The 21,612-nt window shown below is 40.1% G+C and overlaps 1 protein-coding gene across 1 annotated transcript in view; it reads right to left on the reverse strand.

Moving 5' to 3' along the window:
- Positions 1–4,938: 4,938 nt before the first annotated feature.
- Positions 4,939–21,612, reverse strand: part of SPTBN5 (spectrin beta, non-erythrocytic 5) — an 86,864-nt gene continuing 70,190 nt past the window's right edge. The window contains exons 51-67 of the mRNA XM_062495790.1: positions 21,258–21,444; positions 18,937–19,149; positions 18,376–18,572; positions 17,595–17,799; positions 16,729–16,923; positions 15,429–15,584; positions 14,733–14,950; positions 12,877–13,066; positions 11,905–12,081; positions 10,840–10,944; positions 9,232–9,852; positions 8,621–8,692; positions 6,983–7,069; positions 6,497–6,588; positions 6,242–6,327; positions 5,604–5,739; positions 4,939–5,020 (exon numbers count right to left, since the gene is read on the reverse strand). Of these exons, the coding sequence (XP_062351774.1) occupies positions 4,939–5,020; positions 5,604–5,739; positions 6,242–6,327; positions 6,497–6,588; positions 6,983–7,069; positions 8,621–8,692; positions 9,232–9,852; positions 10,840–10,944; positions 11,905–12,081; positions 12,877–13,066; positions 14,733–14,950; positions 15,429–15,584; positions 16,729–16,923; positions 17,595–17,799; positions 18,376–18,572; positions 18,937–19,149; positions 21,258–21,444 (3,019 nt within the window). The remainder of the gene's footprint in view (positions 5,021–5,603; positions 5,740–6,241; positions 6,328–6,496; positions 6,589–6,982; positions 7,070–8,620; positions 8,693–9,231; positions 9,853–10,839; positions 10,945–11,904; positions 12,082–12,876; positions 13,067–14,732; positions 14,951–15,428; positions 15,585–16,728; positions 16,924–17,594; positions 17,800–18,375; positions 18,573–18,936; positions 19,150–21,257; positions 21,445–21,612) is intronic.

Raw genomic sequence — 21,612 nt, forward strand, 5'->3', positions numbered from 1 at the left:
TTACAACACATCACAGTGTTCATTATTTGCAGAAAACTGAGGAAACCTGTACATTTCTTACCTTGCCATGTTCAAGCTCCAAGCTTTCAAAAGGGTTTATTTTATCTCCTTCCCCCACATTTTCAGCCCACAAGAGCCTCACAATCTGTTCTTACTTGTTAAGAAATTAGGGTCCTGGTTAGCAGAGACCTCCCAGGATCTCCTTGATGTTACAGTATATGGTGGTGGTGATAGTTCTTTCTATGAGCCTGTCCCTTCAACCCTGAGCCCATTGTTGATGTCCTTTCAATACTTCATTACAGATCAAGTCCTGGCCATTTGCATTCAGTGATGTCCAGATTTTCAGATAGGCTGAGCAACTAGAATTTGCACTGAATTGGTGGGCTCAGCTTTGAAGTCAGGCATATATATGTGAACAGTGGCCAAACTGCAGTGTGGACAGTTGCACTCTGTCTGGCCAATTCCCTTTGCTGATTTCGAAGTTACTCCTTTTTTCCATTCCCCTGCAAGAGTTTGGCACAGAAACGCTGCTCCAGACTGCCACAAAGGGGGCAGCTACATTTCAAGACAGAGAACAGTAGCAACAGTGAGTTCTTTTGAGCATTGGCTGGAGGAAAAATTCTTCATAAAGCACAATGATCATACTGTTTTATGTCAGCAGTGCTTCTATGGATTAAAATGTCAAGAGCCTGAAAAAAGTTTTTCATAGCAGAAGCTTGAGAGGAATAATTACCACAGACTCAAGTACATTAATTTTTATCATGACTGAGATGTAAGTTGGTTCTCCTTACAGATGTAAACTGAGTGTAGGACAACATAACTCACTAACAGAGTGCAGAGCCATTGTATTTTCACATGCAGAAGTTTTTTCCCTTTATAGTCTTCTATCCCTAACATCACAGGCAAAGAATTTTTAATAGGTGCTACATAAAATAGAGCACAAATTTAAAACAAATAGGACACACATTTTCTTCCTTGCTGGTGGAAAATATTTGGAAAATAACACCTGGTTTTCATTTGCTTTGGAATGAAGTGAGAGACTGCCTTGAGATAGAAGCTTGGAACATCTTTATAGCCCTCCACTACATTCAAAAGATGACAGGGAAGAATGCTGAGCAATACAAAACAGAGCTCCACAGAAGTCAGAGAAATTTACTGTCTTCCTCACACTGAAGGATTTGGACCTGCTTATGGATTATTTATACCAAACACAGCATATTAATCAGGACTTCCAAGAAAAATCTTACATATTTCTTCTGTGTTGGAAATTTAGTTGAGATCTAGAATTAGTTGTACTTGAAATCCAGAATTAGACAAAGAATAAGAATAAGAAAGAAGGGGGGGTCTGTCGTTTTGGTATATGCAGGCAATGTTGAAGCTCAAAGGGAGAGCATTTACAAAAGACTTGATTGCCTGAAACCTGCATCTACTAAATGCTGCTTCTGCTGTAATGGCAATGGCTGAGCCTCAGCAATGCTTCTTGTACAGTGCTTACTTGCTGAGCTAAGGAATACCAGAACTGAGGAGTCTTAACAACTGGAATGCAAATGTACTTCGGGATTGAGATAATGAGATGTTAAGAATTAATCAGATACTGACTGCAAGACAAAACATAAAGAGCCATTTTGAGTTGAGAGTTGGTCCAGCTGGATCTGTTACCTTCACACAGGAGAGCAGCATGTCCTGGCACACTATTGTGTGGCACAAACAAGCCCACATGGCTCTGTGCACACACGTGCACAGGGTGCACACTGTTTCCATGCTCCTCTGGCTGGTCCTAGAAAGCTCTGCTACTGCAAAAAGATATTCCTGTTGTGTTCATGGGCTACAAGAACAATCTGTAACCCTTGTGAACCTTGGAAGCAGTGAGGCAGCTCCGCCACACTGAGAAAATTTGGTCGCTCAAAATGCTCCACAGAGTAATAATTGGGGCAAGTTTGGTGCATTCATAGTGCTGCTGATACAAACAGAAAAGCCCAGTAAAATGTAAAGGAGCCACAAACCAAGGTAACCCACTGTTAGTGGGGAATTGCTGTTGTGAGGGATCTGTTAAATCCTGTTACAAAGGGAGGAAGGAGGGTGAGAATGAGGGAGTTGTGAGTGGGGAAGGTGGTGTGACTCTTCTGGGAGAACTGTCACCAGACATTTTGCCAGCTCTTAAAGTCAGGCTGGGAACTGCTATCTAGTCTTGCAGCCAGGGGCACAGACAGGCATGTACCTCTTCATTTCCCTGGCACTCCATGTGGTACCTCTGTAGCCTTAAATGATAATAGTTTTTTCAAATGTATTTTTGCATTTCAGAGCCTGAAATTATGTGAGGGCTGTGTCATTGCCCATCAGAGTGCCTTTTTGTTTCATTTTGGTTGCCTTTTTGTTTTTATAACATGATGTGGGTGTGGCATGTGGGAACACAATTTCAAGGTGGATGTGGCAGTGTTAACAGTTGGACTGGATGGTTGTAGAGATCTTTTCCAACCTAAAAAAGTCTATGATTCTATGACACTGAATGAGTATATTGCTGGCTTGATGGTGCAGGAGGAGGACCCGGTGGGCATTTGTGAGGGCAGAGGCTGCTGGGGACTCTGCAGGTTGGAATGACCTACACTTTGTACAGTCTTGTCTGTGCAGCTTGTGGGAAGTGGTGGCTGGCACAGGTTCCTCAAAGCACTCCTGAGCTCTGGTTCAGACCATGCTGATTTGCACTGCCCCAAAACCACAGAAATGTAAGGTGTAGTCTCACTGACATAAGCCTGATTAGTGGTCTCAGGACTGGTCCTTGTTCCCTTTAGGGTAAACATGGAGTCTCAGGGCCTCTGAAATTTTTTGTGGTTGTTTCTCAAAGGTTGTGGTTTTGTTTTTTTGTTTTTTCTTTTTTTCCATTGGCCCCATTCTTGCTTGGCCTAGTACCAGACATTCATTGTGCTGTGGCTGAACAGAGTGCATGCAAACCAAAGCAGGCACTTCCAGGAGAAAGCTGCCTCTCTGCATCTCACCGAAAAAGGCATAAACCAGGTCTTGCTGGTCTGGTGTTGCGTTTTCTTAACCACTGAAGGTGAATGCATGCCTGCCAAAAACCCCATCCAAAATGCACTCCAGATCACTTCTCTCTGATGAACATTTTGCTGGAAAACCCCCCACATATACAGAGCTTGCTATCTGCTGCCAAACACAAAGGAAATGAGACTGTTCTTATAACTATTAGATACTCTTCATAGAAATAACTTGCTTGTATCTTTTAACTGTTTAATAATATATTAATTAAAAATAAAATATTGCAAAAGAGCACCAGACCCATGAAAGTCCTTATGTGCTTAAACACAAGGCAAGGTTTTTTCCCAGGTGTGTAAGAGCTATTTGTGCTAAATGCCTGCTGAGAACATCACCGGGCATTCAGTGGTTTCAAGACCACTGAATGGAAGAAATCTGGGAGAAGATCTTCTGGTTTACAAAGGTATGGAGAGCCTGGAATAAAATTTACCACCTGTGGTAAAACCCTCTTCAGTGGAATGGCAAAAGGTGGCATGAGGAGGCAGCTGTACTGAGCCACAGCCAAGGCACATCTTTGTTCAATTAAATGGTAAGTTTAAAATACTGAAGCTGTTTTGTTTATTTTCTTTTGTTTGTTTGATTTACTCAGTTAAAAATTTATTAACAATAATGAAATGCATCAGTTTCCCATGTCTTTGATGTGCTGGGATTTTTGTTTTTTTGTGACAGGCAGCAGCTCCAGCTGGGGTAAACAGAGGAGAGAGATGGACTAACCAAAAAAAAAAAAAAAAGAAATTATGACCTCACCTGTTGGATGCCTATGACTGGTATGAATCAGACTGAACACAAATTTAAACTCTAGATGTTGCATGTGCCCATAAAACATTTACATAAACTCGCTGTAAAGTGCTCCCCTCCCCTACCACTGGAGAAGTAGTCAGTGCAGAGGAGAGGACTGCAAGCAGAGAACAGGAGTGATGCTTCAGACTGCATAAAAAGGGATGAAGGCTGAAGTCCTTGTTAGAGGAGTTAAGGACTGGAAGTTTTAGCTTCCACCTGTCAGGGAAGAGCTGCCAGTCACTACATTGTCCTGGGGAAAAAAATGCCATTTCTCTTCAGCTTCATGCTAGGTAACTTTTCTTTGGCTCAGAAACAGAGATAAGTAGGGGAAAAATATATATTCTTCCCCATGATTACACCATGTCTTAGCATGTGAAGCTTGCTGTCTGGGGACTAGACTTTCCCCTTGCTATCCTACTTTTCTTCTCCTTTTACACTGAAACACTGATTGTTCATGCCTTATTTAAGTTTCAGATTCCACTGAAAATGAGTAACACTGCAGGACTTTTTTTTTCCCTGGTAGCTTCATCCAGAAGGAATTGGCAAATAGAGAATTGTTGGTTAATGTGTTGTAAAAAGGAAAGATTGTGGAGACCACAAAGCACTGTCAGAAGTATATAATGTTACCTTGGCTGCACAGACCACCCAAACCTCTTAAATCTATTCTGTTGGCATCTGCAAATCTACTTGCACATGGCTGTAGTTAACTCACAGCTTGCACCTCATGCTCTGCTCACTGTTCCCCATTCCTGTCTCATAGAATCATTTCATTTGAGCAGTCTGGGTTTAAGGTCCCCCTGCCCTTTGGTTTTGTGCCTTGGAGTAGATTGGGTGATAATGACAAAGTTGTTGTACACACAAAAGTATACCAGATGCAATCCTGTTTAATTATATTTAAAGATTTTATGAGATTAAATATGTAATTTTAAAAGTTCAGAGGGAAGTGATTAACTTAAAACCTATTAATACATTTCCGGAGGGTTGAGTTAAGTTGCAATTGTCTGGAATTCATTGATGCAAATGTAATTTTTCTCTTCCTGGTTTTAGTAGAGATGGAAGCAGTTTTGTTTTATTTCTGCTTTCTTCTAGGCTTAGGGTGGTGATTGAGGCTCATGTAGGTCTATCTTCCTTAAAATCTCTGGAAAATTCTGCAGACTCTCTCTCTGGTTTGATTTTGAATGAAGGTGTTCTCCTACAAACAAAATGCATGATCAGAAAATCAAGTATAATTTAGAGGACTTTAAGTCTCTCTATATAAGAGAGAACTCATTAAGTGTCTAGCTCAGCAGCAAAAGTCTGCCCAGCTGTGGGACTAGGATTTCACATCATAGCCTATAAGATTTGTACAGACTCCAAACACAACTAAAATGGATTTAAACAGACCAGGTTGCTGAATTTGGCTGTGGCTGTGTTTTCCTTGCCTGTATCTCCCCTGAGCCTCCTTTCCCCAGTCTCAACAACCCCAGCTCCCTCAGCCTCTCCTGGTGTGACTTGCTTTCCAGACCCTCCTCCAGCTTCTTTGCTCTTCTCTGGAAATGCTTTGGTTTTCTTGAAGTGAGTGGTTCACAACTGGGCACAGCACTAGAAGTACTACCTTACCAGTGCCAAGTACAGGGGGACAGTCACTGCTTTGCTCCTGCTGGCCACATTATTTTTGTGACTTTAGTGAAGAGGAGCAGGACTTTGTGACCTCAGGACAGTCTCTTTGTAGGTGACTGCTACCTGAGCACAAACAGCACTGACATCTGTTCAGTTTTGTGGCACAGAACCCATACCTCAGGAGTGAGCTTTTGCTGGCTAGTCTTTCAGCAGGGTCCCTGTCTGGGAAGTCCCACACTCTCTTCTGGGAGGTCTCTGTGCTTGAAATGAAACTTTGTGCCATCACTGTAGAATGGTATTTGTTACCATGTCCTACAGAGTAAAAAAAAAAAAAAAAAAAAAAAACAGCAAATAAAAAGTAACGTTAGAAGCAGAGTTTACTGCTTCTGGGTCCATAATAATTTTCTTTGACCATCATAGTTACAATTATGCTATGGCTTCCTTCCCAGTAAGCCACTATGTAGAGAGGTGTCCAGAAAGAGATCTAGATTCAGAAGAAAAGCTGTTGAGCAAATCCAAAGCAGCTCCTTAATAAAAGGATAGATACAGCCCCACACCCCTACCAGAGAATAACCCGATGCTGGTCACAGTACAACTGAAAGACTGCTTTGCAAGTCACCCTGGACTACATTCCTGTGCCAGGTCACTACATGACAAGGTAGCAGGTGACTTGTGTATTGCTTTCTAGCAGAAGCAAAGAGGATGGCTCAGAATGTCCTAAACGAAGGACATCTTGTCATTCTCTTCTCTTTCCCTTACCACTTAGTCACTTGCCTAAAAGCACAGGTCATTCTTGAAGGAAGTGAGAACATACCTATATTAGTCTGCAGTGATTGCAACCAGTCCTCCATCAGAGTCTGAGAAGGTGCTGCAAAGAAATACTCTGCCCCATCTCTCAGCCTGTAGATAAGGATAGGAAAAGGTGAATTCTAGTCAGTTTTGCCTTATACCTTCTGTGCTTGTGAGTGTGAGACACTTCAGTTATGCCTCCTAACAGCATACAGCCTTAGGTGACTGTGGGCAGGGTGCTACACTGGTTTTTATTTGTGCCTTTCTCCACAAGACTCACCGCAGCATGAAGGTGTTCTCTTTCCTGCTGTAATTCACCAGCCTCTCACATTTGGCACCAGAAATACCAAGGGACAGAACTGTGGATGCATTCTGAAGGGGAATAAAATAAAATAAAAAATGCCTTCTGTGACCTTTCTTCTAGGATTCAATTCCATACCAACCTGCAGGCAGACTACACACCCATCTCTTTATACTTCTAACTTTAATTCTAGGATCACTGAATAGGACGATCCACAGAGGAATCATGGACAATTGCATTATATCTCGAAGGCAATCATTGAATAAGATACTTCTTTTAAGGCATATCTTTGAAATTTTCTGGAAACTTGTTATTCTGTTGTTGAATAATTGCTGAATTGTCACTCAGCTGACATTTGAAAGGGAACAGATCACCTCAGCCCCAAACCAAAAGTAACATTTTAAAATTCATTTTTACATATGTAGATACAAAGTTTGCTAGAAAGATTAAAAAAAATCATATTACCTTAGTTGCTTCTTTGTCATCATTATAGAAATCAAGCTTTAATCCATCAAGTTTTACATAGAAGGTTTTCCAAGACCTTGAGTGTGGCTACATGAATAGAAATGGTAGTAAAATTGAGTTATGAAATACCAATTTTATAGGAATAGTGAAATCTTTCACATGCGACTTCCACAGGAAGCCAGGGCCTGTCAATATTATGATCACAGAAGTTCTTACAGTCATTACTCTCTCTTTGAGAAACAGAACCTCCTATGGTTTCTGTGAGAGTGATTCAAGAAAGGGTCTCTATGAGTCAGAACTGAAAAAATGATATAACCTGGTTCAAGAAATCTCTACACCATGGGGCCAGTAACATCACTGAAGGTGGATAATCAAAGTTCTGTCTCATTTTTGGCCACTAAAACTCCACTTTTTTCCCTAGCTGGAACACCAGCTCCTGCCTGCTGGTCACAGGGTGCTTTTATCGAGTGTGTTGTTACTACCTAATGTGGCTGCTGAACTCTTTCTTCAGTTACTAAACTAACCCCAGTGGAATGCTATTGAACAATGTGCAAAAAGTAGCAGCTATATCCAACCCCAACTATGTACCACTGAAACAGCCTAGTGCCATGAGACTCTTCTTGATGAAGGATCCTTAACTTATATTCATATTTTGTTATGGCAGTGAATAAAGTTGACAATTTGGTCGTTCAGGGAAAAGGAAGGAAACGATTCTGAGGAAGGTAAGTCATAGCTTTTCTTGTTGGGTAATATGGAAGTTCAGTATCTCTGAACACTAAATACTGTATGCACAGAATTGAAGAAAAATGAAATTTCTCTTCCAGAAGATGGAATCCATACCAGATTCACTTTTTAAAAGAGGTCTTACAAGTTGAAAATTTCAGAGGAAATATTCTATGGGACAAATAATCTGAGACAATTTGCTTATGTGCAAAAACTCAGCAAACATTGATGTCTGCAGATTTGTGGTGAATATTAGAAAATTTCCTGGCCTGTCCTGCTCATTAAGCTACTGACTTGTAGTGGTATTACTTCCCAGGATAAGAATTTATATTGCAGTTTCATTCAAACCTGTATTTAATGAATCAATACTTCAAATATAAACAGAACCTTAATTCTGGTCTAGCACTGTTAGAAATTACAAATATTGGGAGCATTAGGCTGAGGGCTTCCACTACTGCCAAAATATCACAAGCTGTTATAGGATGATGAAGCGTTAGGTTTTATTGTGATGTGGTGGTTTTCTTTTTTGGTTGTTGTGGGGTTTTTTTGGTTGTTTCATTTGTTCCCCCCAATTCAGGTGATATATTGAAATCAGTTGATACATTGTTTATAATTAAGAAACTGTAGTAAACATGTTCATAGAGCCTAGACTCTGGTTTATAAATCCATTTACTGTAGACACACCCTGTTCTGTGTGATTTCCATGACAGGTAAAAATTCCATTGTCTCTTTCTCTGAGACATCAGATACTGCCAAAGCCAGCGGATGTTCCTCATGCATTTTAGGGTTAGCTGAAGCAAACACACACTACTGAGCTCCTCTTCAGCAAAAGCTTGTACTGAAGAAGTCAGACCAGGTCTGGATTCTAACTCAAGGAAAAATGAAATAACCCAGAGCCCTGCCATTAATTTCTACCTGTTGTCTTCGTGGAAGGAGCTGGTCTCGCTTCTCTAGGAAACCCTCCATGTTCTGGAGACTTGCAGAAACCTGAGACATACAAGAACATTGCTATGTAAGTCTAAAATTGCCCTTCGGCCTATGTTAAATTTCTGAAGGTCTTTTTTAGATAAACTCAATGCAAAGAAATTGATTTCTGGTTCCTCTAGCCTTTACATTGACGGCACAGATGGGAATCCTCACGAAGTTGCAGTCATAATCTTTGATAGACCACCTAAACAAAGATAATTCAAATTTTTCTCGAACAATTTACTTATGAAATTTGCTCTATCACAGTGTGTTAATTAACTAATATTATTTTTATATTATTACATATATTGTACAATTTAAATTGTTCAAGTTAGTCATACCATCTCCACAATTACTGAGTTACACCAATGTATAGTGTGGAAAGTGTTTGAATTGGAAAGGCACATGAAATGCCTCTTGTTTGAATCCAGGAGTGTACCCACTGGAATGCCCACTGTGCATTTTGTGATTTTCACACAGAACTTCCTATTATCGCCTTACTTTGACTAGCACAGTATAGTGGTTTTGTGAGGAGAGAACCAGAAAGTCCTGGGACTTACCGAGGATGTATTCTTTAATCTCTCCCAAGAGGAGCTAGACAGCAGTAAATTTGGTGAGTTATCTAGTGACCTTTGTCCAGGCTCGGGTGCTGTTGCTGCTAGTTTGGTCTGCAGGTTGGAGAAAGAGGAGCCTGTAGCACCTTTTTCCTGGGGAGATACGTGGTCTGGGGCTTGTGATTCTGACAAACTGCTGCTGTGTTGCTGGCTTATAGGAGCAGGAGATAAAGGAGAGCCTAAGGAACTGTGACTTTCCAAAGGTGCAGCTTGTGGGCCCACCACCTTTGGTGTAGCTGGAGGGATGATCTCACTGAGCCTCGGCTCAGCTTTCATTTCTGTTCTGTTGCTGCTCTGCACTTCAGGGACTTCTGAGGAAGTGAATTCTTGGAACCTTGTTGGAGATTTTTCAATGGGGGAGAAAATTGTTTCAAGTGGGACCCTCCAGGACACGCTGAGTGCAGGCACAGATGGCAGTGGCATTGTGCTCTTTGTCTCTGTCACTTTTGGTGTTGCATTCCTTTTGTCAGATGGTTTTCTTCTCAGAGAAGGAACACGGACAACTTTGCCTTTATCCTTCTGCTCACTCTCTTCTGTGTCCACTTGTTTCAGAAGATTCATCTCTCTCTGTAGGACATCAGTATTACATTTTTTAAAATCACCTTCATGGATTCATTAATACTTACCTAAGATTTTTTTATTTTAAGCTGGAACAGTTTTTCAAATAAATTGTCTCCTGGTGCTGAATCATAAGGCCTGTACTTCCACTGGCATTCTTAGACTTAGATCTGAATCTCATTGCTATGTGCTAACCATTATTTTGGTGCCCAAATCATGAATACTAATGGCAGTTAACTTCAAATATGGTGAATTCTGCCCTAAGTCCTCTGGAGGCTGATTTTTTTTTTTTTTTTATAAGCTAAGGACAATCTGTGCTCCTTTTCTTGTAGCATTGCTTCTTCAAGTTTTCTGTAAGAATATTCAGTATCCAGGGTTGTTCTTGTGAAAAAGTTTGGAGGGAAGGGCCTTTGTCCCTTCACTTAGCCAATTTTCAAATCACTGAACAAAACACAGATTAATTTTCAGCCTAAAGTCAAACAAAACCATTATGTTTTTCTGGTTATTTCAGGAAAATTAATTTTAAAAACCTCCCCCACAATGAAAGAGAATCTGAGAGGCTCACTGACTATCTTTGCTATTTAACACAGTCCATTTTAAAAATCTTATGCCAGAAGGAAAAAGACCTTATCTGTGCCTCGGTCTCCCTTAATTTTCAGCCCTTTGCTATCACCTGTCACTTTCAGGTGGCTCCAGCTCCCTATGGAATTCCTAAATGAAGCAAAATCTTTCCATCTGTTTATCAAGGGATCACCCTGTTTCTCACACCCTTTTTTCTGGTCCTGGCAGAAGAAAATTTCTGCTTCTCCCCTACAGCTTTTTCAAGATAGTTGATCTCTTTTTATGCACATATAGCTCTTGCTCTGTCTTAAATATTTCAGCTTTAGTTGCTCAGCAGCTTTAGCTTATCCCATCTCTTACATGGAATGACATTCAACCAATTAATTACCACATCATCTCATTTCATGCACAGCTCAGCAGCCTCCTACTACTCACCTTAGTTTTTCTGCTGAGCTGAGCAAATTTCTCCTCCTGTGCTGCAAGCATCTTCTCAAAATCATGATGTTTCTTCAGTAATTCTTCTACTTCAGACACTGAATCCTAAATGGAAAAATTACCACATACAGAAGTCCAAAATCAAGCCCATCAGAAGAGATTATGTCTAAGAAAGATTTTTCAGATTGATGTATTTATCCGAGTGAGGATTCTGAAAATTTTGTAATTAGATGATATCTAAATCCCTGTTAGTGAATGAAAAAAAAAATCTGAATTTACATTTAAAAAAAGGTCAGTATCTTACAGTCTGTCTGCTGTGTAGAAGAAAAAAAGCTCAAGTACCCACCTTCCCTTTTCTGCAAGGCCATGTAGTGCCATGGCTTCCAGCTACAACTGTTTATGTGCAGGTTGAGTACCTGGATTTCTGGCTTGTGCTAGACACGGAGTTTGTTCCTGCCCTACAACAAATGCATCTGAGAATTCTGTCATGTCCTCTGCTTAGTTTCTTAGTACCCAACTCCATGACTTTGTTTTTCAATCATATAAACTATCAAAAGAAAGTTATCAAAGAGGAAAAAAAAAAGCAACAAAACAAACAAAAATATGGATGCTAGTGTTTAAAAAGGAATTTACAAGCTAGCTATCAAGCTCTCTGTGTTAGACATTCTACCACTTAATGGGAAGAACAAGGTGGGAAAAGCCCCTCTTTTTATCCTTACAGGGTGGGGAAAACCCCTTCTTCCTTTTGAAATTGTCTCCTAGCAAGACAGGGAAGGGTGAATCCTCTGCAAGTTATGTAGAAAATGGTTTAGAATTCTCCCAAGTGTTCTACCACACCCCTGGAAGCCACTACTTCCAGGAGCCCATCACCATGTCAAATGCAGCAACTGCCCTGGATTCATCTCTGCAAGAGGACAGAGCTCCTGCCCTTTCTAATCTCTTACTAAGGGTGCACTGCTGTTGAGATTGGGATTAATTTCAGGCCAGAGCTGATCCATGAGCCAGGCCCTCTGCATATGCTAAGAGGCACACAGTGCTCAGCAGCACTGCATGGTTGATACTCACCCCGTAGGAGGGATCTGAAAGAAAGCTCTCCTTGGCAGCCAGCCACGCTTCCGCTTGTTCGAGCTCTCTGCGGAGCAATTGGATCTCCCAGTTTTCTTCATATAACACTTTCCTCATGTCCCAGCTCTCCTTTACCTTCTTCATCAGCTCTGACAGCTCTAACAGTTTTTCTTTAATCTAGAAGAAGAATATTTGTAATACCAGGAGTTGAAAAATCCAATCAGACTTTCACATGACAGTCAACTATCATGTAATCTGCCTTCATGATTTAGAAGATGACCTCTAGATAATTTTAAGGTGTAAGCATAATTTAGAAAAGATGTCTGAGTCCTCTTTTTTTCTACTTGAATTAATTTAGCATGTAAATTGTGTGGCTAGATAATACAATTTTAGGCATATTCCACTTACTCTATGACAAATATTCTGCCATATGATTTCCCAAGATGAAACTTTATACCCAGGCAACTTGTACTATAAAACTTGTGAGAACTAGAAGATTCAACAAATACATGCACTTATGGCAAAGCAACAGTGGAGTGACTTCAACTGTGGAATTTTCTTGTTTGTTTCTACAACAGAAGTAATGTGATCCTGCATAAATTCTGAAGATGTTTTTGATGCTGTGACTTCTGGATCTACAGACAGAGTCTTGGGCAAGGTCTAAAGATACACAGGTAACAGAATCACAGAAATGTAAATATTCTTGGCCCTCTTGACATTTCTGAAGGATTACATCTCTTCTGGTCAACTCAGGGACATCAGCAATGCAGGCTGATTACATTGTGATGTAGCACAAAAAATTTAAAATGTGTTTTTTTTATTCTATGTGTCATGTGAAATATATAACTTTTAATAGTAAAGAACCTGATTGTCCCATTTAGTTCTTCTGTTCTGAGAGACAAAGCTGCACCTTCTGTCTGTTTCATCTCTTTATTGACTTGTGTTTGTAAAATATTTAACTATTCAACATACCTCTACAGACATGAAATGTCCATTCTTCATCAGGTCACCTCCTGCCCGCTGCATTTCTTCATATTTCAGCCACTGCTTCTCTATCTCACGCTTGTATTCCTCATGGCGCTTGATGAGCAGCTCTGCTCCCAGGACATCATTTTTGAGTTCCTCAGATATCACCAGAGCATGCATCTCGTTGGCCCAGGCCCTACAGAACAGAGACAAAGGGTAAAAACAGAAGGAGTCTGAGTCTGCTGGACATTTGGGAATGCACACATTCCCATGGCTGTGGCTACATGTACAGAGACTTTTATTTGGTCATAGAAGATATTAATATTGTCCTGATTTTGCCTGGGATAGAGTTAATTCTGTTCTTATTAACAGGCACAGTGCTGAATTTTGGATTTAGTATGAGGATAATGTTGGCAACACTGGGTTGTTTTGGCTGTGCTGAGTAGTGCTTACCCTAAGCCAAGGACTTCTCTCTTTCCAAGGCTCTCCCAGTGAGGAGGTGCACAAGCAGCTGGGCAGGGGTGAAACACGGCCGGGACAGCTGACCCAAACTGGCCAAAGGGATACTCCACACCACAGAACATTATACCCTGTATATAAACGGAGGGTGGGGGGGGCAGCTGGGGGTGTTCTGAAGTCAGAAGGGACCAGTGGCTGCTTAGGGACAGGCTGGGCACCTGTGAGTGGGTGATGAGCAATTGTGTTGTGCATCAGTAGTTTTTGGAATGGTTATTTTCCTTTCTTTTGAATTATTATTATTATTACTATTATTATTATTATTTTATTATTTTTACTCTTTTCAATTATTAGAGTGTTCTTATCCCCAAAAAATGAGTTGTTTTATTGTTTGTTTGCTTGTTTTTAATTTCTAATTTTTCTCCCCATCCCACTGGAACCTGGGGGAGTGAGTGGCTTGGCGGTGGAGGTACTTAGCTGCTGACTGGGTGAATTAAACCATAGCAACATACAAATAAATTGATGAAGGTTTACTCAAACATCTGGGGGATTTATAATATTCCCAGTAATTTTTCCATACATAGCCTATTAAAAATACAGATGGCGATCTGCACGTACTGAAGCATTGTGCATTCAGATTCTCAGAAAGAACTAACTGCAATTGCCTAGGCTATACACTCTGACAGTATTTTTATACATTGTAAAGGAACACAGAGACTTTCAGATCAAAAACCTTTTCACCACACATGCAAGTACTTCATATGCACAAAGAGCTCTCATGGAAAGAGGCATATTGATAGTTACTTTTTAAGAAATATTTTCTACTCCATAACTCTCAACAGGTACAAACTAATGCACTATTTACCTGAGCTCAGGATTTATCCGTTAGCATAGTAAATGTCCAATAGTCAGTGGTAACCACCGTCTTTGTATTTCTGGTCCTGTCATAGGTGATCTTTTTCATTATCTATTCTAGGAGATTATCTTAAATGCAGCTGCTTTGACTCTGAGAAAAAGGGCCACTGTTGTCTATGCAGGTGTACAAATTACTTCACTATCTGACCCTATCTTCCTACAGAATCAACATTATTTTCAATTGGAATTGTGAAACTACCAAATTTATCCACAGGGATGGAATTCTCCAAGACTGTTTAGGAATTAGTAAAAAAAAAAAGTGTCCTTGTCCTGCACATTGTGCTGAGACATCATGGTCACTCCTGATATCTGGTAAATTCTGTGCAATGCTGTTGAGGACATGCCATGGATTATTCTTCAAAGAGATCTGAAAGCAAGCTGCAGAGTACCTGGGGCAGGAATCAAATAACTAACAGCTATAATTGAGAAAATCCTGTATGAGAAAAACAAGAAATAAGGCCCACTGCCAAACTCAAGGGGCCAATACATACATCAGCTCCCTGCAGTCATTGAAGTAGAGCTGGACTTGTTCTGCCTGGTTCAGTCTTGCCTTCCTCTCCAGAAACTTTTTATCCAAGTTTTCCCAGCACTCATCCACATCTGAGAGTCTCTCCATGATGTTTTCCTTAACTTGAGGGTACGTGCGGCTGAGGTGCCAAGCGTCTCCTCTAATCCGCTCCAGCTCTTTCATGATGACTCCTAGATCTCTCTGGAATGGACAGACAGTGGGCTGTAAGACCAAGTCACTACTTAGTTCTATCAAAAGTGGATTTAACAACGATGCATATTTTTTCTACCCTCTGGCTGTACGGAGGCTAGAAATATGAATGCCTCTCAGTTTTCCTTTAATGCCTTATTCATCATCAAATATAAAAGAAACTTCTTTAGATGTGAGACAGATTATTATGGTAAATGTGGGGCTGAAGTTTCCTATAGTTCAGCTGACACCTTTGCAGCTATAATAACAGCTTGGAATAGATTTTAGAAGAGAATTTCATCCCTAGAAGCAAAAGTATTAATTATATCCCAGAGTTAAAACAGGAGGAAAAGGCCCTCTTCTCTGAGGCACAAAGAATATTTAAGGGTGCAATAAATTTGTCTTGGAAGCAAGGCTCTCTGTCAAGAATCAGTCTCCTTTTTTTGCCATCTGTGCTTTTCTGCTACTTCTTCATCACAAACGCTCTTACCTCTACTCCCTCAAGATGGCTGAGAAGTGTCTGTACACCTGGAAGATCATACCCATAATCTTCTATATCCACCACTGCCTCTTTCTCCTGCATCCAGCCCTTTACTTCATCCACATCGTGGTCATACTGGTGAACTTGGTGGGCTGCTCTTAGGTTCTGGAATAAAGTAGTAATTACAGTAGTAATTTAATGGTAATACTCTACAGCATTTTGTGCCTACAACACAAAAATGGTAACCCTAATATGTCATAGTGCTGTACAAAATGTCTGGGGATTTTGAGAAGGAATGAAACATCTTCCCCATTAAGTCACCTGCAAGTGAGGGGTTAACCTAATTTCTCTTAGTTCTGTTGGACAATGGAAAGAAACAGATGTCTCCAGGGAGCAATTTACCCCTACATAAGAAGAATTATCAAAATGGACAGCATTTCCTTCTAAATATAACTCTCTACACCATAGAAATTGTCTTAAAGTACTTCTTGGAATAAAGGTCTACACTGCAAACAGTGACAATAAAAGGAATTGAGCAAAAATCAGGCTTTTCTGAAATGAGAGGATTAAAAAAAATGTTCTAATACTAATTTATAGTCAAACTCTACAATAACAGTTGTTATGCATTTATTTCTGCTAACGGACAGTAGTGGGCTTGAGCTATTTCATAAGCAACAGATCATGCAACAGTAGTGAAAAAAAAAGGACTGAAGACATCTGATGTTTTATATTCTCCTTAAAACAAACAAAGATGTTGAGTTCTGTGAGTCACCTCTGCTTTTCCAAACATATCTGACTGCAGCTTCCTGAGGGCGAATGAGCAGATTTAACACATAACTGCTGCTTAAAGGTAGGGTGTTTGCTTGTTGTCCTCCATCACATTCTCTTCCATATGTCTTCTTTGATTTCAAGTACCTAACTCAGCAAAAAATCTGGAGAATTTTGATTGTGTTTAGCAAACTGTTAAATAAATAGTTTCATAAAGAGACTGATAAGTGGCAGAGCCAGGCTCCTGCTAGTGGTGGTAAACTGTTGGATTGGCTTTGTTTTTCAGGAAACTAGAATTAGCAGTGAATTAAGGAAAACAATTACTCGGAGCTGATAAACATCTTTCAAGTATAAGCCTTGCCAGGAACAGTAGGGTAAGCAGTGGCTATAAAGGGAAGTGAATCTAGAAAAAAACTGAACAAATATACTCAATGCCCCTGTAAACCTTGTGTTTCAACATGAGCAATGCAATGGTTTGGGAAAGAAGGGACATGGGAGACTGCAGGGAAATCAATGCCCCAGTTTTTCATGCGTTTCCTACCTCTGTCCTTAGCTGAATGGCATTGCATAGTGTCTCCCACATTTCATTGATTTGCTTAGTTCTCTTCTGGATAACATCCATCTTGCTGTGGCCTTCCTTATCCAGTTTAGATGCTAACTCGTTTAAGGAGACAACTTTGGGATGTCCCAGAGGTTTCATCTCATTTACAAAATCTTTAAACTTTTTCTCCAGCACCTGCAGAATAAATAGGGACACAAATTTAGATAAAAGAATTTCTGCCTACCTCCATGAGAGAGACAAAAGGGATCACTTTCTCTTCTCTGTATAATACAAAAGCTATGCACTGCAATCTACAAGTACAAATTTCTTGATGAATCCAAATGATCTGGAGTCAGAAGTCATCTGTTGTCTCGATCATTTAACAATCTGTGGCACAGAGAAAAATTAACCACATCCTGACAAGCAGGAGTCATCCAGATTAAAAGCTAATGAACAGAACTTGTCTACATATTCAGCAGTTCCTAGGAGGAGTGGACAGTACTAATTATACCTCTCTGCACTATGTGCCCCAAGGAGAAATTTATCCTTGAAATCAGCAGCAAGAGATATGAATGTTGCAGCCCAGTGTTTTTGACCATAGTTAAATTTATAAGCAGGGCAAGCAGTGAAGTGTGCTGACCCTACCTTTTTCCAAAAAACCCTAACTTTCTGATACATCTAATTTTCTGTTGGAGGATGCTACCTCAGTGGGCCTGTCAAAGCAGACAGAAGCCAGTCTGAGTTCTTGTTGTAGAGATGACAGCTCTGCTTAGTCTTTGTCACTGTAACATGCTTCTCTGTCAGCAGCTACACAAAAATTGCAGCAAATATATCCCTGCTTTGCAATATCTTTTATTTTCTTTTACCTCAACATCATCTAAGTCCTGTCCATAGTCATCGGACTCTGCTACAGACAGTTTACTGGAAAGCCATGCATCCACCAGCTGGAATTCTCTCTCAAACTGATAGAGCTGGAATTGTTCTTGCAGGCGTTTTCTTTGGGTGTCAGACTTTTGTAGGAGAGACTGATAGTCTGCTAGGATCCCCTGGAGCTTTGAAAGTATTACTGAACTGCAAAGAATAAGAAACAGAAGGCATGACTTGTTTTGATGTTATTTTTTAACACTGTTTTTTTCTGACAGGTTTAATTTGCAACACCTTTAAAATACAGAATAAACCAGATAACATCATGGAGTGAGTTATGCTGTGCCATTAAAACCAGCTAGCTCAGGAAATGGAAGTATGTCATACAAATGGCTGTTCTTTTTCCTTCCTCTTCCCCAGATATAAAAACTTTCAATTAAAAACAGGGAACTGTCAGGAATGTTCCTTTCCCAAGCACAGTGGTTTTTGAACATTTGTGGTACATTAGAATGAGATGACAGTTCCTCAGAGTAGACAATGGACAAAGAAGGTGATCTGCATTTACTGATCTGTGGTTAAAAAAAAATAAAATCTAATGAAAACATTAAAATAATCATCAAGCTTTTGGGGAGCTCAGTGTGTGTGTGATGATGATGGAGGGATGGATGATCCCTGAAGTCTCATTTCTGAATGAGCCATCAAACATAGTTGAACTTTTCTGTATTTGCTTTCTCTGGGCATTTCTGTTAGACCTAGAGGAGAAACCTGTTTTTACTTTCCTACCTCTCTGGACTGTCTTTGTTTATTAAGCTGGCACCTGTTGCCTGTACTTTCTCAATCCGCAACCTGAAACTGTCCATGTCCAGTTTGGTAGCTTCAAGTTTACGAAGTAAAACTTGTGTGGATTCTTCATTCTTCCCATAATCAGAAGTCTCCAGAATGAAACTCCTCTCTGCCAGCCATGCCTCCACCTCCAGCAGCTGTATAAAATACAGGGATGACCCTTAACACAGCTTGATTTAGGCCAAGACAAAGGAAACTGAAAGCAGTGGTGCACTGACACATCAAAGACACCTTAGGTGTCTTCCTCTACTGCCGTCTAGAAGACACTGGTCCAAAAAAATGTGTACCCAGAATCCAGTAATTGCAGTTGCATATTACTCACTGTGATTAGTTGGGAAGATAACGCTCATTTCTCCACTGTATCCGTATTTACCAGATATTGAAAATCAGGGCAGTGTGAATTCTGCTCCTTTCTCAGCTCTTACATCCATTCAACAATATAGGTATCAGTTGTTTTAAGAAAAGAAAGGGCAAAAGAAATTTCTCAGGAACCATCTTTACCTCATTTAGGAATAGATGGGCTTCATAGGACTGCATAAGCCTCTGTCTCCTCACTTGAGCCTCTGCTTTCAAGGTCTCCACAGAGGTCTCAAGCTCCTTCAGATGCTCCAGAATCTTCCGAGAGGCTGAGTGGCCTCCCCTTACCAGTTTCTGTCCTGTACTGATCACTGCTTTGGTCAAAGCCTCCCGACTGTTTATCTCATTCTCCAGGTTCTGGAAAGAGTAAAGAGTAAAAAGATAGACCGAAAATAGATATTTGGGAATTTTTATTCCAGAAAATTTAGTCATGCAATTCCATTATAAATTTGCTTTCTATTCACAAAGGTGGGTGAGAAGTACAAAGTCTCAGTGCATGCTTGAAGTGGAATGGTGGACTTCTTTATGGGCTGAAGAAGAAGTGATCACAGAAATCAAGTTTAGCTATAAAGTTTGAACTTTTATGTATATCTGCCTCAGACTCTGGAGGGAAGAGGTTCTAATCACAAACCTCTTATTTGTAGATTCCACTGAAATATACCCAGTTCCATCCCATCATATGGCATTTCTTGATTTAAAACATGTCTAGAGAAGAATGACCAATTTTCCCACACATTATTATTTATCACTTGCCAATGCTTTTGTAGAAGATGTGTCTTTGCATAGCAGCCATTTTAAATACTGTGGAGACACCAGTGCCAGGCAGCCAGCAGGACAAGGAGAAAAGAAAACCACATGAACCAATTCTCAAAGGCTTTACTTGAAGTTAATATTTGAAGACTGGTAGATTTTAAAATTATATGCTTCCCTACATATACAAGGCCCATGCCGTGATTTTTCTGCTAGCATACATGCATTCTTTGGCTAATGTGCCTGAGCACCCTGAGCACAAACAAGCCCCACAGTTCTACCATTGTTCTGTTTAATTTCTTAGGTATGAATAAGTGGCTTCAGAGTTAGACTGGAGTGCTGTGTTAATTTAGAAGAGATGCCCTCTATGAGGAGAGGAGCTGGTTTTTCAACTTAAGTGTCAAACTTGGCTGCAAAAGAGCTCTGATTCAAATCTTGCCTGTAACTTCCCCCTATCGATTTCAAGATGTTGAAAAGCAACACCGTATCTGTTCCAAACCAGGCAGCTGCTTGAAGCCATAATATATTTCTGTGTAATGCTGTAAGTCAGCTTTTCTTTTTCTTCCTTAGGTTAATACAGTTCACACATGATCTCTTTTGTGGTGACAAACCAAGGATTGAATTTTGCAAATCTGGCTCATTAGGACAAACAATAGAGGGTGGAAGTAATAGTATCTTCAATTCTTGACTGTTAAGTTAATTCTGACATTTGCTTGGTTGTAAACCAACATTAAAAAGAAGGTGCAGAGGCTGTAGCTAATAACACGTTGAAAGTTAAAAGCTTATATTTTAATCCTGTTTCTAGAAGAATAGTAAGTAAAATGTCAGAGAATTTTATTATGCACTGATTTTATGGTATATATCTCCCACTCTCACAGTTAGTCGAAAAATTTTGAGACCTAGCCAATTAACAAAAAATAATCATAGCCTAAAGCAGTATCTCCTCTGTTCCTTCAGTTATTTGAAATATTTTCTTGGATTAATTCAGCTCAGGCATTCTTTTCTTCCATGAACTTAATTACTTTCTTACCATGCCAATAAGCTCGTACATTTTTAGGGGTAATTGCACACATAACAGCATTTATACTTTTAATCATGATGGAACAAGCTCCTCATTATTAGTGTTTCACAATGATTGCACCAGATACTTGGGCTTTCCCTCTCTCTGACTGTGTATATCACACACACATTGACAATTTATAGGAACTCCCCGTCTTTCCCAATCCTAACGCAGGTTGCACAGATTTCCCCTAAAGGCACTTGACATGGCACTTAAATGGGATGTCATATGTTAATATTATTAGTAAATAACAATAGCTGCTGGAAAATCTCAGCAGGAATATTTTTTCTTCCACCTTGTGCAAAGAGATAGCGCTCCTTATTAAAGAACTATCAGGAAGGTATTTATTGGTATTTGAGATGAGTATTCTGGGCTTTTGCTGCTGGCTTATCTGAAGCTTGTGAAATATTTCAGCAGCTGTCTTGAAAGCTACCACTGGAATGAAGGTCAGCTAGCATAATAATTCCCTGGTAATTATGGGAAATTAATTAATTCATTTAACTCACTCCCATCATAGCAGAAAAATGTTTGGGGAAATACATTTTCCTGGGAGCTCATCCTGAGACATCTGAGCAATGATGAAGTTTGCTAGAGACAGAGTTCAGTGTTCTCTGTTTGATTCTAAAGACTGTGAATGGTTGTCACGTGACACTACCTGGTGCTTTTCCTGTAGACTCTGAATGGTTACCAGGGATTTGCCATAATCCTTGGAGGAAGCCATGGGGAGCTTCTCACGAACCCAAGCCAGCTCCTCATCAACATCTCGGAAGAACTGGTACTGCAGCCTGCTTGCCTCCAGACTTCCCCGCCTCTCTTGCAGAGGATCATGTAGCCTTTTGTATCTGTAGGTTTTAAAGATAATTTAATGAGGGCTACAGATTGATAAGGGATGGATGCAAAACACACTCATTTCAGAATAGTGTAGAGAAGGATAGCAAAAAAATATTCAGGGAAGAAAAAAGCTGATAAAAGTAGAAAAAAGATGGCAGAAGACAGGCCAGGCACTCACA

The sequence above is a fragment of the Cinclus cinclus genome, chromosome 6 (assembly GCF_963662255.1).
Source record: "Cinclus cinclus chromosome 6, bCinCin1.1, whole genome shotgun sequence".
NCBI lineage: Eukaryota > Metazoa > Chordata > Aves > Passeriformes > Cinclidae > Cinclus > Cinclus cinclus.